This window comes from Apaloderma vittatum, unplaced genomic scaffold (assembly GCF_000703405.1).
Source record: "Apaloderma vittatum isolate BGI_N311 unplaced genomic scaffold, ASM70340v1 scaffold9036, whole genome shotgun sequence".
NCBI lineage: Eukaryota > Metazoa > Chordata > Aves > Trogoniformes > Trogonidae > Apaloderma > Apaloderma vittatum.
The window spans coordinates 43,457-57,945 of NW_009723332.1; the positions used below are offsets into that span (position 1 = coordinate 43,457).

At 39.5% G+C, this 14,489-nt stretch overlaps 1 protein-coding gene across 1 annotated transcript in view; it reads right to left on the bottom strand.

Moving 5' to 3' along the window:
- The window catches only part of TESK2 (testis-specific kinase 2), a 69,444-nt gene that overhangs the window by 34,234 nt on the left and 20,721 nt on the right, over positions 1-14,489 (bottom strand). The window contains exon 3 of the mRNA XM_009872070.1: positions 7,617-7,665. Within this exon, the coding sequence (XP_009870372.1) occupies positions 7,617-7,665 (49 nt within the window). The remainder of the gene's footprint in view (positions 1-7,616; positions 7,666-14,489) is intronic.

The window sequence follows — 14,489 nt, forward strand, 5'->3', positions numbered from 1 at the left end:
TTTCCAAAAGTAAAAAGCCTCCACAGATCAATGTATTTTTTATAAGGATAATAGAATTAACTAGATATTTCAAAGCATCTATTAGCTTGCTACAATTTTTCTGTGGTGAGATAAGTGCTTTTTCTCAAGAACAGATAGTGAATAGCCCTAATAGACACCTTACATGACACATTCATTCTATTTTAGTGCTGGAAAGCACAGCCGCAATGAAACGGAATGATTTCTCACCTTTTACACTACTATGAAGACTAGCTTAGTCTTCACAACACCTGAGTTATTTCATGCTCTGTTTTAAAACCTACCTCTGCAGCCATGACCCCTACTCTTCTCCTCAGGCCCTGCAGCAAAATTCTCACACAGTCCTCAGTCATTAAGGGCGAGTGCAACTACTGCGGCATCAGACAAGGTTACTATTACTCTTCTCTAGAGGTCAAATCCCTGGGGTTCAGATGAATGGTTTTCTTTTGACCCCGAAGCAAGTATATGCAAGGCCTGACTCTTAATGACTCCTGGAAGGGAAAAGCTAATGAACCCAACCAACCAAATTAACAGAGGAAATAACACAGATGTGTGCTGGCTGGACTTACAGCCCTACAACGAAAGCAGCAAGAGGGGCAAGCAAATAATAGCAATAGTTTTATACCACGAAACCATCCTTGCCATCAAAGCATACCTTCCTGGAATTACATATATTCTGTTCTAATACCCAAGCCTGTACCACCACACTTTAACAGAGGACCTGACATACTTAGGTTTTATGCCTGCAAGAGCGCCCAGACTGCCTCTACACATTCCACTTGCCAGCATCGGCACCCCTGAAAGAACTCCTCCTCTTCCTATTCCCAGAGAAGTATATAAAATGAAGTTGTAGCTCTACCAAATGCCACAACAAATATCTGAACTAAGGACAAAAAGAGTAAAGCATGCAAGCGGAGATTTATTACAGTATTAATCCACAGGCCATGCTATTCATTGGCTGAGAGATCATAAGGATCAATTTAATCTGCAGAATTTTACACATACTTAGAGTTCTTACAAAGTTTAAACAGCAGTCTTTCTGCAGCATCCTAGAGCCAGGAAGCTTTTTAAAAATGTCAGCTGTTGGCTGCTGAAAGTCATCTGAAAGATACCCTTTGTTGTCATAGCATGCTAATCTTTTCTTAAAGTCACTTCAAAGTAAATTCCATTTTTTACACTACCTTGTATCAAGGCTCATTTCCCTAAAGCAAAGAGGTTTAGAATTAAGAAGTATATAGTCAGAGCTGTCAACAAAAACATCTAAGAGAAAGTTTGCACAGTTGCACACTTAATTCCTCCAGAAAGTCACAGCAGCTGCCAGTTCCATAAGAACATAAAGTAACTTGCCATACTGCCCAAGACCTCCAATATACTCAAGGAAGACACTTTACGTATGCAAACGAGACCTAATTGGTTCAGAATTAGTGACCAAACCTGAGTAGAAACAATGGACCAAAAGATCTCTAGAGTTCTTGCTTTTTTATTCCTTCTTTTGAGTTTTCTTTTTGTAATACTACACTATATAAAGTGCCTCAGGGAGATGTCAATGAGAAGCAAGGGCAGCTAACAAAAAGCCCAAGACATTAAGGAATACAAACTGATCTGAAGCCTCTAATCAGTACAGCTTGACCACACACATTAGGCAATACCTAAACCATTCATCTCATGTGAAGTAAAGGGCTTCCCCAATAATTCTCTAAATTGTTTTTTTGCTAGAAATTGGATGTCAGTACCCAGAAGATGAGCAACATTTTCTAACAGGCTGAAGATGAGAGCTGCTTGATTTCTTTTAATTTTCTACTCGGTGCCACCTTGAACACAACTTCTCTCTTCACTTGTCTCCAAGCTCAGGCTAATGAACTTAGCACTGCAGCTGTCCTCTCTTTTGAGGGACAACCACCAGAGCCATCTTATCCAGGAACTAAACCTGAGCTGGTAAACAGGTAATACCCAAGCTGGGAACAATTCCTGTACTGTACAGAATATTTGCAGAATGACTGATAACAAGAACTACGGTTCTAAAGACACCAAGTTCTCTAGGACTGACAAGCTTGCCTACTACGATCACCAAAGCTGAGTCAAATATTTGCAATGCTACATGAGTAAAACTGAAGTTATTCAAACAATATGAATCACACTGGCAGAGTAACAGTAGGGATTAGCACATGTTACAGGAGATGGGAGGAGGAGAGAATGAGGAAGGAATGGTCTTTCAAGGCTTTTTAAAACTCTCAGAAGTGTGCAACTGCTGCCTGGAAGGCCCGCAATTTTTGCTCTATCATATAGATTTAGGAGAGGAGATATAAGTGATGTCTGTCTGTTTTTCCCCATTTCAGAGTCAAAGGTGCCCAAGAACCAGGGTGAGGAAAAAGTAAAAATGAAAATGAAATATTTTTAATGAGAGATTCTGCTTGTGAAAGCTGTATATAAGAAGGACCTTCCTGCTTGAAGAACTTGCTTTCCTTTCTTTGTAAAAGGATAATTCAGCACGACTGTAACAATTCTGAGAATGCTAAGCTTTCAATATCTTTTCTTCCCAATCAGTGAAATCTCAAAAAAATTTTTGAAAAAAAAGGAAGGTTTCTGAAGGCCCAAAACTCCAACAATTGCATTTATAGTTTACTTAAATTATTACTGTTGGGAAGAAAAACAGAGAAGGAAAGTTTTCAGTTATCACAGAGGAACATATTGAAAAAATCCTCTCTCTTCAAAAGCCACAGGCTCTTTCATTAAGACGAGCTTTAGCAGTACAAAAGGGATACGCTGTGCAAGAAAGAAAAAAAAATAAAAATAAAGTCTTTTCCAAACTGCTACATTAACAGACTTCTCGTCTCAAAACAATGAATTGTGGTTGATGGTAAAAACAGCAGTGTCAAATACAGCAAGCTATTACAGTGCAACATGTCAAAATTGTCCAGTAGCAATTATCTTGGCCAAGATAAAAATTAACGTGTCTGGAAGGATGTCTGTAGTAAACTTTTTCCTGGATTTTATGACACAGCTATAAAAAAAAGTAATGGCACTGAAACTGTGCACAAGTTCAAAGAATTACATGGATTTATTTTTTTTTAAAGTGAAAGCAGCAGTCAAGATTTTTCTTACAGCACTTTTTGCCACATACATCTGCATTAAACTCTACTGTCCACATGGTACGTTGCCAGCATGCGTTATTGCAGACACAGCACTCTGAGCACCCAGGAAACATTTTAAGCTTCAAGGCCCTTTCCTGCACTGCTGCACCTCTGAGGTGATGTATGTGAGGCGGCTGATAAGGAGAACTCACCGAATGGGATGCTCTGGATGAAGTGGGTGCACAGAAAGGCTGGCTCGCCCCTCAGAGTTATCTCACCATGGTTCCAATGCCGGGCACACAGCACCCTAAAACCAAGGCTGCCCAAATACACTCTTAGACCCATGAAACATCTCGTACTGCACCGAATGCTTGGGATGGAATCAGAAGGACTGACTAGGACCAGCAAGAATAAAGAAGTATGTCAGGCAGACAGCAGATCGAGCTGCTGGGTGAAACAATACTGTGCACCCCTCCATCACAGATGTTGTGTTCCTACCACACCGCCACAGCCCAGCTGCCTGCCTGAAAAAGCTCCAATATAAGTTGGATCCTGCACTGGGCAAGTAAAGCTACAGCTTCAGGTTCTGGGAGCAAAGAATTTGTGCACTTTTTTACTATCACCCCGTATGAATTAATAGCCAAAAAACTTCTGTTGTAACAATTAGCTATTGTTCATGAAGCAATGTAATTTCAAGATAATCCCAACCAACACATAACTCTCCCTTCCTCTTCTTCTATACATACAGCTATCAGGGACTTTATTTCCTTGAAGAAGGAATTATCAAGATGTGTGACTCATTCTGTGCATATATATAAATATCTAATTATAACAGGATTTTTATTCTCTCTTAGAAATCCAGATAAACATACGAAACAGAGTTCAACAAACAATTTAAGATCCCCAGAAAGGTATAACTGACTTTTATATGCTGGACTGCATGCTATGTTACCTGCTTCAATGTAGTTGCATAGGCCTACAGAACCTCCAGTAAATTTGTTTGCCTTCTGTCTAAAATGGGCGCTTGCTCATGCATCCATTCTGTGGTAAATGTATATGGGATAAGATCATACGCTATTGCTATTAAGCCAGGGCTGCTCCACACTAACTGGCTCCCAGCTTCGGGTCCCCTGGAGCGTGTGCTGTCTGCGAACCTTCTGGCAGCGGCTCAGGTCTGGCCTCTGAACGCTCAGCAGCATCTCGTGCTAGCTGACACCAGAGCCTGTACGACTGCGCAAGTTTCTCTGTGTCTGAGGACGCTGCGTGCCAGGAAATTAAGAAATGGAAGTGAAGAAAGTTGTCAGATTAGGTAGGTGACCAGAAAAGGGCGGCCTGAAGAAGAGGCAGGAAGCCCTGCAGATTCTTTTAGCTACAGAAACAAACCACTAGCTACAGATTGGAGCTGAATATTGGGAAAGGAATATGCAGTTCCTGGTTTTACAGAAATTGAGCATAATAAATCTGTGTCCTTCAAGTCAAAGACAGTGAGGCAGTCTAATGCCTGCCATCTCATCCAAGTAGTACATCGATTAAAGCATCTGCTTCGCTTTCCTTAAATGTTTTTTAACTATGTGCTTGGAAGGATATAGGTCCCTGCCAGCCTAAGCCATTTAGTGACTCTAGGGACAGATACTGAACCAATTCAGAAGAGGCATATGCCACAGCTTTTGGCTTGAGTAGAACTTCAAAAACATTATTGGATTTTCAAAACTGATATGACTGTGGATTCAGAACAAGGCCAAAGTCCTAGTACAGTCTATAATTAAACAATTCCATTCTTATTTTGAAAAAAACCAAACCAAAACAAACAGAAACTGCTTCTTGCCCAAATGTTTTAAAAACAAAAGTGACTTGAGGACAATCAAAACAATGTAAACGCTGCCCAAAAGGGGAAAGCTCAAGGCCTATATATAATCCACACCTTCCACAAGCAAAAAAACCTGCTCTGCGTGATCCACTGTTTAGCCTTCCATGTGTTTAAACATGAAAAAAAAAAGAAAATTCTAGCACTTCAGACTCTGCTTTCCAGTAACAAAGTGCTGTATATTACTAATGTAGGCCTTAACAGGCTTATAAAATCCTCAAGGCTCTTCTAGCACCATTTCTGGCTGTTGCCCTCCCTGTTAATAGGACAGGAGGCTGTTAAGCACAAGTCATCTAAATCCATTTACTGAAACATTTGCCCCAAGTTCTCAACTTTTTCTGTCATCAAAACATACACATACAAATAAAAATGATTTCCCATTGTGCCCCCAGACATAAGTGATGCTGTATCCCTTTTAATTAAGGGTATCATTAACCATACTCTCAAAATACAAGAAGGGATAATTAAGCTCCTTAAAGAACAGGTCCAGCACACGCTAGTGCCAGGGAGGATTCTCCTTGCAGTGACAGACACCGATCAAGCAATGAGCCTCTGAATCAACAGTTTCATCTCCAAAGAAGTGAAACCCTGGCAGTTCCCTGAGTGCTCATAGTGTCAGGCTACTATCAGTTATGTTGAGCACCAGAAGCTAGGAGACCACTTTTCTGGACCACAAGCTGAAAAAAGCCACAAGACTGGCTGATTTGTTTATCCTCCAGGGCTATATTTGAGCTGGTGATTCACCACGTTCGTCTCGCTAGTAATCCCTTCAGCTAGTCTCTCTAGCCCTCTTCTCTAACCTCCAAAAGTCTTCAGACCTCAACTATTACTCTGTACACACTTTGAGACGGAAAATGCTTCTACTGTTGCCAGAAAACAAAACTAATTCCACCACTTGGAACATACACAGCTCTTAACTCTTAAGAGCTCTGTAAAACCTAAGAACAACTACTCTATTGCACAAAATCACTTGTGAATTCTCTACAGCATCAACTTATGATGGCTTTCGGTTGTGGGTTTTTTTCTGCTGAAGGCATTAAATGTCCACCTTGGTCCACATAAGAAAAGTAATGATCACTACATGTACTTCTATAGTATGTCGTGAAGCCATTCTGCTTCTAAAAATTTTGCAGCAACCTTCCTCAGTCTAAAACTTTTCCTCCTTGATCTCAAGATATTTCAGGAAATCTCTTCTGTTATTCTTAATTATAACTATAAAAAAGTTATTCTTTGAAGTCTTTCTTAGATTTATTTGCTTGCCATGAACTCAGAAACAGCTGAACAAAGTAAGTTAGCTCTCCATGAGGAAGCATCTGTGCTGGTTTCATTTTCTTGGCTTTCTGGGTGAGAAGGGACATCTTAAATGGCAAGCAACTGGGATGAAGTGGGGGGAAAGAAAACAAACTAATACAAAAAACCCCACACTGAGGAAGATCTGCAAAGATTTAGTACTTCTAATACGAAAGGACCCCTCACATAAGCCGTATCTTGAAATTTCTGAAAGTGTCTTTACCTTTGCTCTTACATTAAACATAGGGCCACTGTGAACTAGCATGCATCCTGATAGTAGCTAGAATTAGAACTGCAGAACTGTCATTCCAGAAGGTGAAGAAATTCACTGCCCACATACGTGCATCTTCGCCTCAAAGTTGTATATGAAAGGTACAGAAAGTGATGGCCATGCATATCCTGACAATTGGCATACAGCTATCCGATCTCCTCATTTTACAGTAGTTCTTGGCAGGCATACCAGGCATCTGTTTAATTGCTAATTAATAACATACTTGTCTTTGGAGGGTGGGAAATAGTTAATATTTTAATTGAGTAGTTCCTACAAAATAGAAGAAACATTAACTTCACAAAACATGAGTTTCCCCTCAAACTAAAACACCAAGAAAAACATTTTATTCATATTGACCCAAAATAGGCAACACTACTCCTAACAAGAGAATACACCCTTCTTATTTTTCCTGAGCAGTTTAGAACGAGATTAAACATCCAACCCAGTAAAACTTGGTGGGAAGACTCATGTGAACTGAAACTTTCATTTCTCCTTTTACACCTAGATCTTGGCCACAGTATATGGGCAATTGAATAATTCCTTTTTGTGGGACTCAGTCTAAGGTGTAACTTGATGTTATTCCAGATAAGAAGGTGAGAAGGGATGGAACTCACTAGTGTCTTGCAGCTGAAACATCCCTGATTCATAAGTGAAATGTTCAACCACCTGTAGTATAAATAGGGGATGGAACTCACTAGTGTCTTCCAGCTGAAACATCCCTGATTCATCAGTGAAATGTTCAACCACCTGTAGTATAAATAAGGTTTATATACAATGCAATGTCACTGGAACAAATAATATTTAGGGGTGACTCAATGGTAATCCACATCTCATTTAGAATACTATCAGTGAAATTTTACGTTCCTACTGTGATTTTTTTTCATTCTAATAAGTGCTTCTGATGAGCAAAGACATACAAGGACTGTAAGTGAAGTACAGTTCTGAGGCCTGATTCTGCATCTCCCCACTGCACTGCATGTAGCATGTGATTAACTCACCAGTCACCATAAAAAGAACCCTGTCATTCAAGATGAATAGCAGTTGCAGAATCTGGCCTGAGAACTGTTTCTTATTGAGTATGTGTAGCATGAAATAGTCTTACCTCAGTAAGTGCGTGCAGCTGTCCTTGATGCACACAGACACCCATAAACCTACAAGAAACAAGAAAAGAAAAGTGGTTTGGGCTTTTTTCCCCGCCCTCTTGTTTTTTATTTAAAGAAACTAAGATAATAAGAAGTACTGGCTATGCCAAGAAAGAAGGAAAAGAAAAAAAAAAAAATCCAGCCTCACAGATACTGCATACCTCAAGGCTGATTACTTAAAAGTCTCAGCACAAAACAAAATTAGATGTCTACACTACTTTATAATTTCAATTAGTAGTTCCAAGAGAACACAGGCAACAGCTCAAATTCAAGATGGAAAGTTACTAGCTTGACTATAAGCAAAGGCCAGCACATAATGATTTACACAGAAAGGAACAGTCTGAGTTCTGTTTTAAGGAAGTTGAAGCCAAGTAATCCACTGTTGGTCTGCGTAAATAGAAAATTACTTCCCTTCGCGTTCTGCTGCTTAAGCATAAAGATATTTCTTCCTACCTCATTCCTAACCATGTGGGAATATGAAGGCACAAACGTGGAGCACATTTGGCCTTCCCAACCCCCTACTCCCAACACTCGCATTGAAGCAAGTTGCAATAGCACCCAGGACAGGCACATTCCACAGAAGTTGCCTACACCCCATGAGGCTCAGGCTTTTTCTGTTAATAGCAATGTACCATATAGTTAATGGACAAGGAACAACTGAAAGTTCACTTTTACCACAATAGAAGCTGAACTCAGTGACAATTAATAGTAATTAAAGCGCAAATTAATAGTAATGGTAAGTAAACACCTCCCATGAGAAAACTCATTAAAAAGCTTAAATTGTACGCACTTTAGAGCCCTCTCAGCACAACCAAAGTATTGGTTATTTTTAAATTACCTAATTTTCAGTGTTATCATTTAGATTTTGGTCTCAACGCATTGTCTGTCATTTCCACAATGCCAGAAAATTCTATTTTGCAAGCAAGACTCAGAAATGCATTATTTTATTAAATGTGACAGGAGAATCCTGTGGAGAACAATTTGAAGGAAAAGGACCTTTTATATCCTCCAACACTTCTGAATTTAAAAACAAAATGATGCAAGACACATGTAGTACTAGTTCAGCTAAGCTGCTTTTCAAGAAATGAATGATCCTCACTGTTCCCTTGTCTAACAGCTGACTGGTAAATTACCAGCGGCCAAAGAGAAATAACATAGGTAAGATCCTTTGCATAAGCTGAGCTGTGGAAATCTGTTTTCATAACCAAAGAAGAAACAGGACTTCTACTTGAACATCTATTGCTTGCTCTCACCTCAAATAATATGCCTCAAATTAAATATGCAAATTATAATTTGAGAGACAAGGAAAATCCAATTCCTCTTGTTTACTTAAGAACAATAGGGCATGACCAGGTATTCAGGGGAAAGGGGAGAAGGGCTCTTTCAGATATACCATCCACTCAAAACATGGCTGTTTGAGTTTCACTTTACACGGCAATTTTACACAAACGATTTAGCAAACCAGTGCACAACTGAAGCTTCTTGAGACTAAGAAAACCAGGCTCCTTCAGAGCAGAAATCTGCTTCTTCCTTAATGCACTGTGAAAGTCTCCAGAGCCATCAGGCACAGTGTTAATAGCTTTATTCACAAGTAAAAACGGAAAAGAAATAAACCCAAGATATCAGCTCCACTATTAGAAAAACTTTTGAAATTATTATTTTCTCTTTTATGAAACATGCAAATGGCATACAGTTAACTCATTACTGCAGTATTTTCATTCAATAAAAACTGAGGTTAAGTAATGAAAAATAATGTTTTCATTTCTATATCAACTCTTTCTTTGTAAAGGTGCGTTGCATTGCTTTCAAATGACAAATTCATTGTACTTGACTTAATTCTAGATTATGAACGCAATTTTTCAAAACTTTGGCGAAATTAAATCTCTTGTGTCATTTTTACCAAACAGGAACACCATCACTGTGATCCAAAGACTGGTAGAACTTAACTTTTTCTCCCAAACTCTTTTAGTCAAGGGAAGTCTCAGTGGAAACATATTCACTAACTTTGTGAACTCAAGGCAGAAAAGACACACAGGCTCAAGTTACCAAGAGCAAGAGTTCAGAAATTCTTAAAGATTTAGAGCTTCTACTGGGTAATAGACATATATTTCTAACTTGAAATCGGAAATTAAAACCAAAACTCAATATGATGATCTTATGGAAAAAAGCTGGACGAAAAGATACATTTATAAACCCCACATATTTAGAAGTCATTACCCAGGAAAAGAGAAACCAAATACACTGATAAAGACAAAATTAATGAGTTTACAAGCAACATACCGAAATAATTTAAACTTTGCGTAAGGAATCTCAGTTTTCAGACTCTGGAAAATAGACTGACAGAATAAACCTCCAGCAATCCAAATTCCTGGAGAACGTCTTCTTAGCTGCTGTACGAAGCAGTAATAAGCCTCTCGGTTAAGCCAAGTACTGCCACAAAACACTGTTGGAAAGCGTTTTCCCTAAAACATATTACATGCAGCTGCTACCAGAAAATACAATTACAAAGCAAGACTCAACGTAAGATTTCAATTTCTGAGGTCACTCTAAATGAGATTCCAAGCGTTGTGGATAGGAAGCTGACATGCTGGTCCACTACAGCTGAGATGATTCCTGTTGGCTAGACGCGCCGTCTCCAGAGCCAAAAAGTGCTCGTAAGGGAACTCCAGCAGAACGTCTTGTCAGCCAAAGGTTACACTTCCTATAAGCATTTCTAGTTGGAAGAACCTTCAATGAGCCAGTCATCCACAAAACAGGAGACTATTCGCAGATTTACAGGAGGTAATTTTCCAGTGTATCTGGCCTTAGCAGGAAGGCTGAAGCACTTCCAAAATCCTAACCAGTAGTTGGAAAAGTTTCCCCAGGAGCTGCAAAAATGAAGGATGCTATTTCAGCCCACCCTACTAACTACAGTGCAGCACCTTTCCACCACAAAATGTTTTCTAAGAAATGTCAACAATGTTCAGATGCTGGAAGTCTCTTTCCACAAACCAGATTATTCCTCAGTCAGTCCCTTATACTCATCCTCCTGGACAAGGGCAGGAGAATGTGCTCTGGATATTTCTTAGTCCATTACAGCAGTCACCCAAACTGCTTTAAGTTCAGTTTGACCGCAAGAGAGAAAATTCTGAACTGGAAAGGGGAGACCAAGAACTGACTGCCTCAGCCTGCAGTCTTTGCCTCCTTGATACATCAAGCAAAACTAATATCCAGGTTATACAGCCCCTGGGGACATCTAGACACTGAACACATGCTTCCCATTAAAAGAACTTCACTGGGACGTGTTTCCATTCCGTGGGTAAACCTGGGGCAGCTACAGCTCAACATAATAAACAAATGCCCTCTGAAATAACCTGCTTGTTTGACAAAATTCAGCAGTTTCATAACATTAAAAATAAGAAACAAAGTGAAGACATCAATGCAAAAGTCCCTCATATGAGCTCAGTAACACAAAGAGAAACAAGGTCAAAAGACAGATGTTTATTTCATTCCACTGATTGTTATTGAAGAATGAAGAAGGTAAAAATATTAAGTCTGCATTAAGATTTTCCTTAATGTTCTGGACACCATACTAGAAAAAAAAGTATTTTAAATTTTCTACACTTGCATTTTGATTTAAGACAGAGCTAAGGCATTTCGTCTATCTTTTTGTAACATACTGTACACAACACATACAGCCTCTCCTCTGCTGTTTTCTAAAATACTCCATTTTGAAAACCACATTACACAGAAGCATTTTCCTTTTCTGTTAAAACACTGTTCAGTATAGGACAAAGGATGTTAAGACAAAAACTATTCTTCTGCCTACTGTAATAAAGTCAATCACAAGTAATTTCACAAAAAGAATGGTTTGAATGGACAAAACTGCACACAAACCCCACAACTGGTATTGTGTTCCTTTGGTTTGTCTGAAAGGAGATGAAATCAAATTCTCCCTGCAAGAGCTTCATGTAATATGCATACGGCTTCCTTACCTGTGCGTGTGCATGCGCACACAAGGAGGTGGATTTAATCAACGAGTCAATCTGCCAGCACGCTCACTGCCAAACGCGCAGCAATACCTCCAAGTGCTCCCACGAGAGCACTTAAGACATGAGCTAAGGCTTTCTGTGTACAGAATCTTTTAAATGAAGTCCCTAAGGTACAGATCAAATAAAGACAGACTTTTTCATGCAAACCATAGTGATATTAAAGATCGAAATTCTACCTCAAAATTGAAGATACCCTAATTTAAGAGACAGCGCAGGAGATGGAGAATCTGTGTCAGCGCACCACTTAATTTGTGAAAATGAGAAAAACACACCTGTAAGACATTTCCAAAATGAAAAGGTATCAGGTCTCTTGGGCTGCAGCCCTAAGGCCCCCAGCCTAGGACACAAGGATGCAGATTTCTTGAGTCCTTTCCAGCCCTATTTTCTTACTTTGATTTGGGAAAAACTCATGACTAGGGCAGCACACCAGCTTCCAGAGAAGCAGCAAAGGAGTGAAAAACAGTTACAAGCTTACACTAGACCTTTCATAACCCTCGCACCAGATCTAGCCCAAGCCTTGAGCACCGCTGTGCTTTAAATGGGATGCAATCTTAGTATAGAAATGTAGAAATGTCCCAAACCTCTGTTTTCCCTAACCCCAGCAATTACAGTTTTGTCATGTATCAGCCAACCTGCATTAGAGTGGCTACGTAAATATCACGTGGTGCAAACCAGAACTCCAGCTCACTTTTCCACTCCTGCTCTCACCACCCGTTTGAAGCGAGATGTGAAAAAGCCAGCACATCCCACGCCCAAGGCAGGGAGAAGTACAGATCAGAGGCAGAAAAGCATTTTAGTTCTCCATGTTTAGCTTGCATGCAGGAGCGAGATGGAGGTAGGAGATGATATGAAGTGAGGCTGATGGTTGAAACAGAGCAGAAGACTCCATGAATATTGTTAGTCTGCTTCTGCCCTGTCCACTCCTAAAACGTCCCTAGTCTGGTCCCTGGGGGGAAAACCAAACCAAACCAAATCAAAAAAAAAAAAAGCTGCTCTTTCATATGTAGTTTATGATCACCAGACAGTAGATGGAAAAAAAAGTTACTATATTATATTTAACATCTACTCTGCCTCTGGAATCGCATCTGCTAACTGTAATAGGAAGCAAGAGGTAGGGAGTCAAAAAAAACCTGTAAATCCCCTTACTTTTTACCATCATGCTGATGCAGCTGCAAGAGCTGGAGACTTCTATTCTAAAATATCCTTAACAGACCAATAGAGGTTAAATTTTTGCCAAAATAATCCCTATAATAGAGAGCAGTTTCTCATTTTCTTGATGGAAAATACATTAGAAAACGTTTTTCATACATATGTGTATGTATTTGACCGCAAGAATCTTTATGATGCTACCATGGGGATGGTATTCTTACTGGGGACTTACTAAGTGAAAACTAAGCTCTTTGCTTAGATTAGTCTTCTGATCAAGATGGATCTACGAAGCTGGCCAAGAACAGAATTTGAGCACAGAAATACTGAAATGAGGGGGGACATTTAAAGTTAGCCTTTTACTCCACGCCCAGAAACACAAGTTCTTTTTAAAGCCTAAATAACCAGAATAACACTTCACCAACTATCAGAAGCAGAGAGACTGAAGCACTTTGACACAACTCCATCTCCTAAAGCAGTACAAAAGTGCCGTTGAGCTAAAAACACCCACTGGTCCTCTAGGTAATCTCTACCAAGTTAAAGAACGGAACAAAGTCAGCAACTATCGACTAGTTCACACTCCAGAACAGGAATTGCAGACAAGGATAAAAACTCAAAAGGCATCCTTAACACTGAAAATGACTTGATATGGACAGCACAGAAGCACAAGCAGCTTGAAACATCCAGCTATATTTATTACTCACATCAGCGCAGCCTTTGCAACAACATCCTGATGTTAACTGTGGGCACATTGGAATTGACAGCTTGTAAAAGCTTGCTCTGTATTTTAGAGCATTGGCAAAGTGATAGGTTTTTTAATCACCCAAAGGATAACAATGATCTTCAGCTATCAAGTACACTACTAGGAAGAGGAATCTTTTCTCTCTTTCATATCACCTAGTTCATGTAAACCAGGGAGGAATTATAGAACAAAAATATTGACTCAGTTACAAATTTTAGGTATCAAAGCATCAGGGTGTTCGAAAACATAACCATGCACCCAGATTAAGGAAGATTTTAGTATACCAAACGAAATGCATCACTGCTGAATCTGACATTCACTGTCTAAAACATTAACTGACTGATCTGCACATGTTGGAATAGGCTGAGAGCAGATTTTGGATGCCATAAAGCCAGCAGCTATCCAGTTTCATAATTTTACAAGACATTTGATATCAGAGCACCTCGCAGCCCTCTACTCGTTACAATTAATCACTGCACAACATGGTCTCAACATTTCAGCCTTAGAATCCACTGTTCTTCCCAGTAAAGAGATCAGCACTAAGGAAAGTAACTTCTTTACAGTATGACTTAACAGTGGGCAGTCCTAGAGCCTACAGAAGATGAAGCAGCTCAGATGTACGTATTACATAAATCAGAGTACACCTTTAAGGCATGTGGAGGAGATCCAGTGACTAACCAATAAATAATTACACTTGATGCTGGTGACAAAACAGCTTACTCAGTAATACAAAGGAAAAACTTCAAAGGACAGAAATTAGGTGAATAAAATAACATTTAACAGCAAAGTGAGGTAGTTCATAGTCCCTGGAAGGCAGAAGTTATACATTAGAACCTTTCGGAAGAAGGTCCTTCCCTTTAAATACTAATAAAAGCTTACAATTTCTAAAAAGAATCCCAGAAAATGTTTCAGCA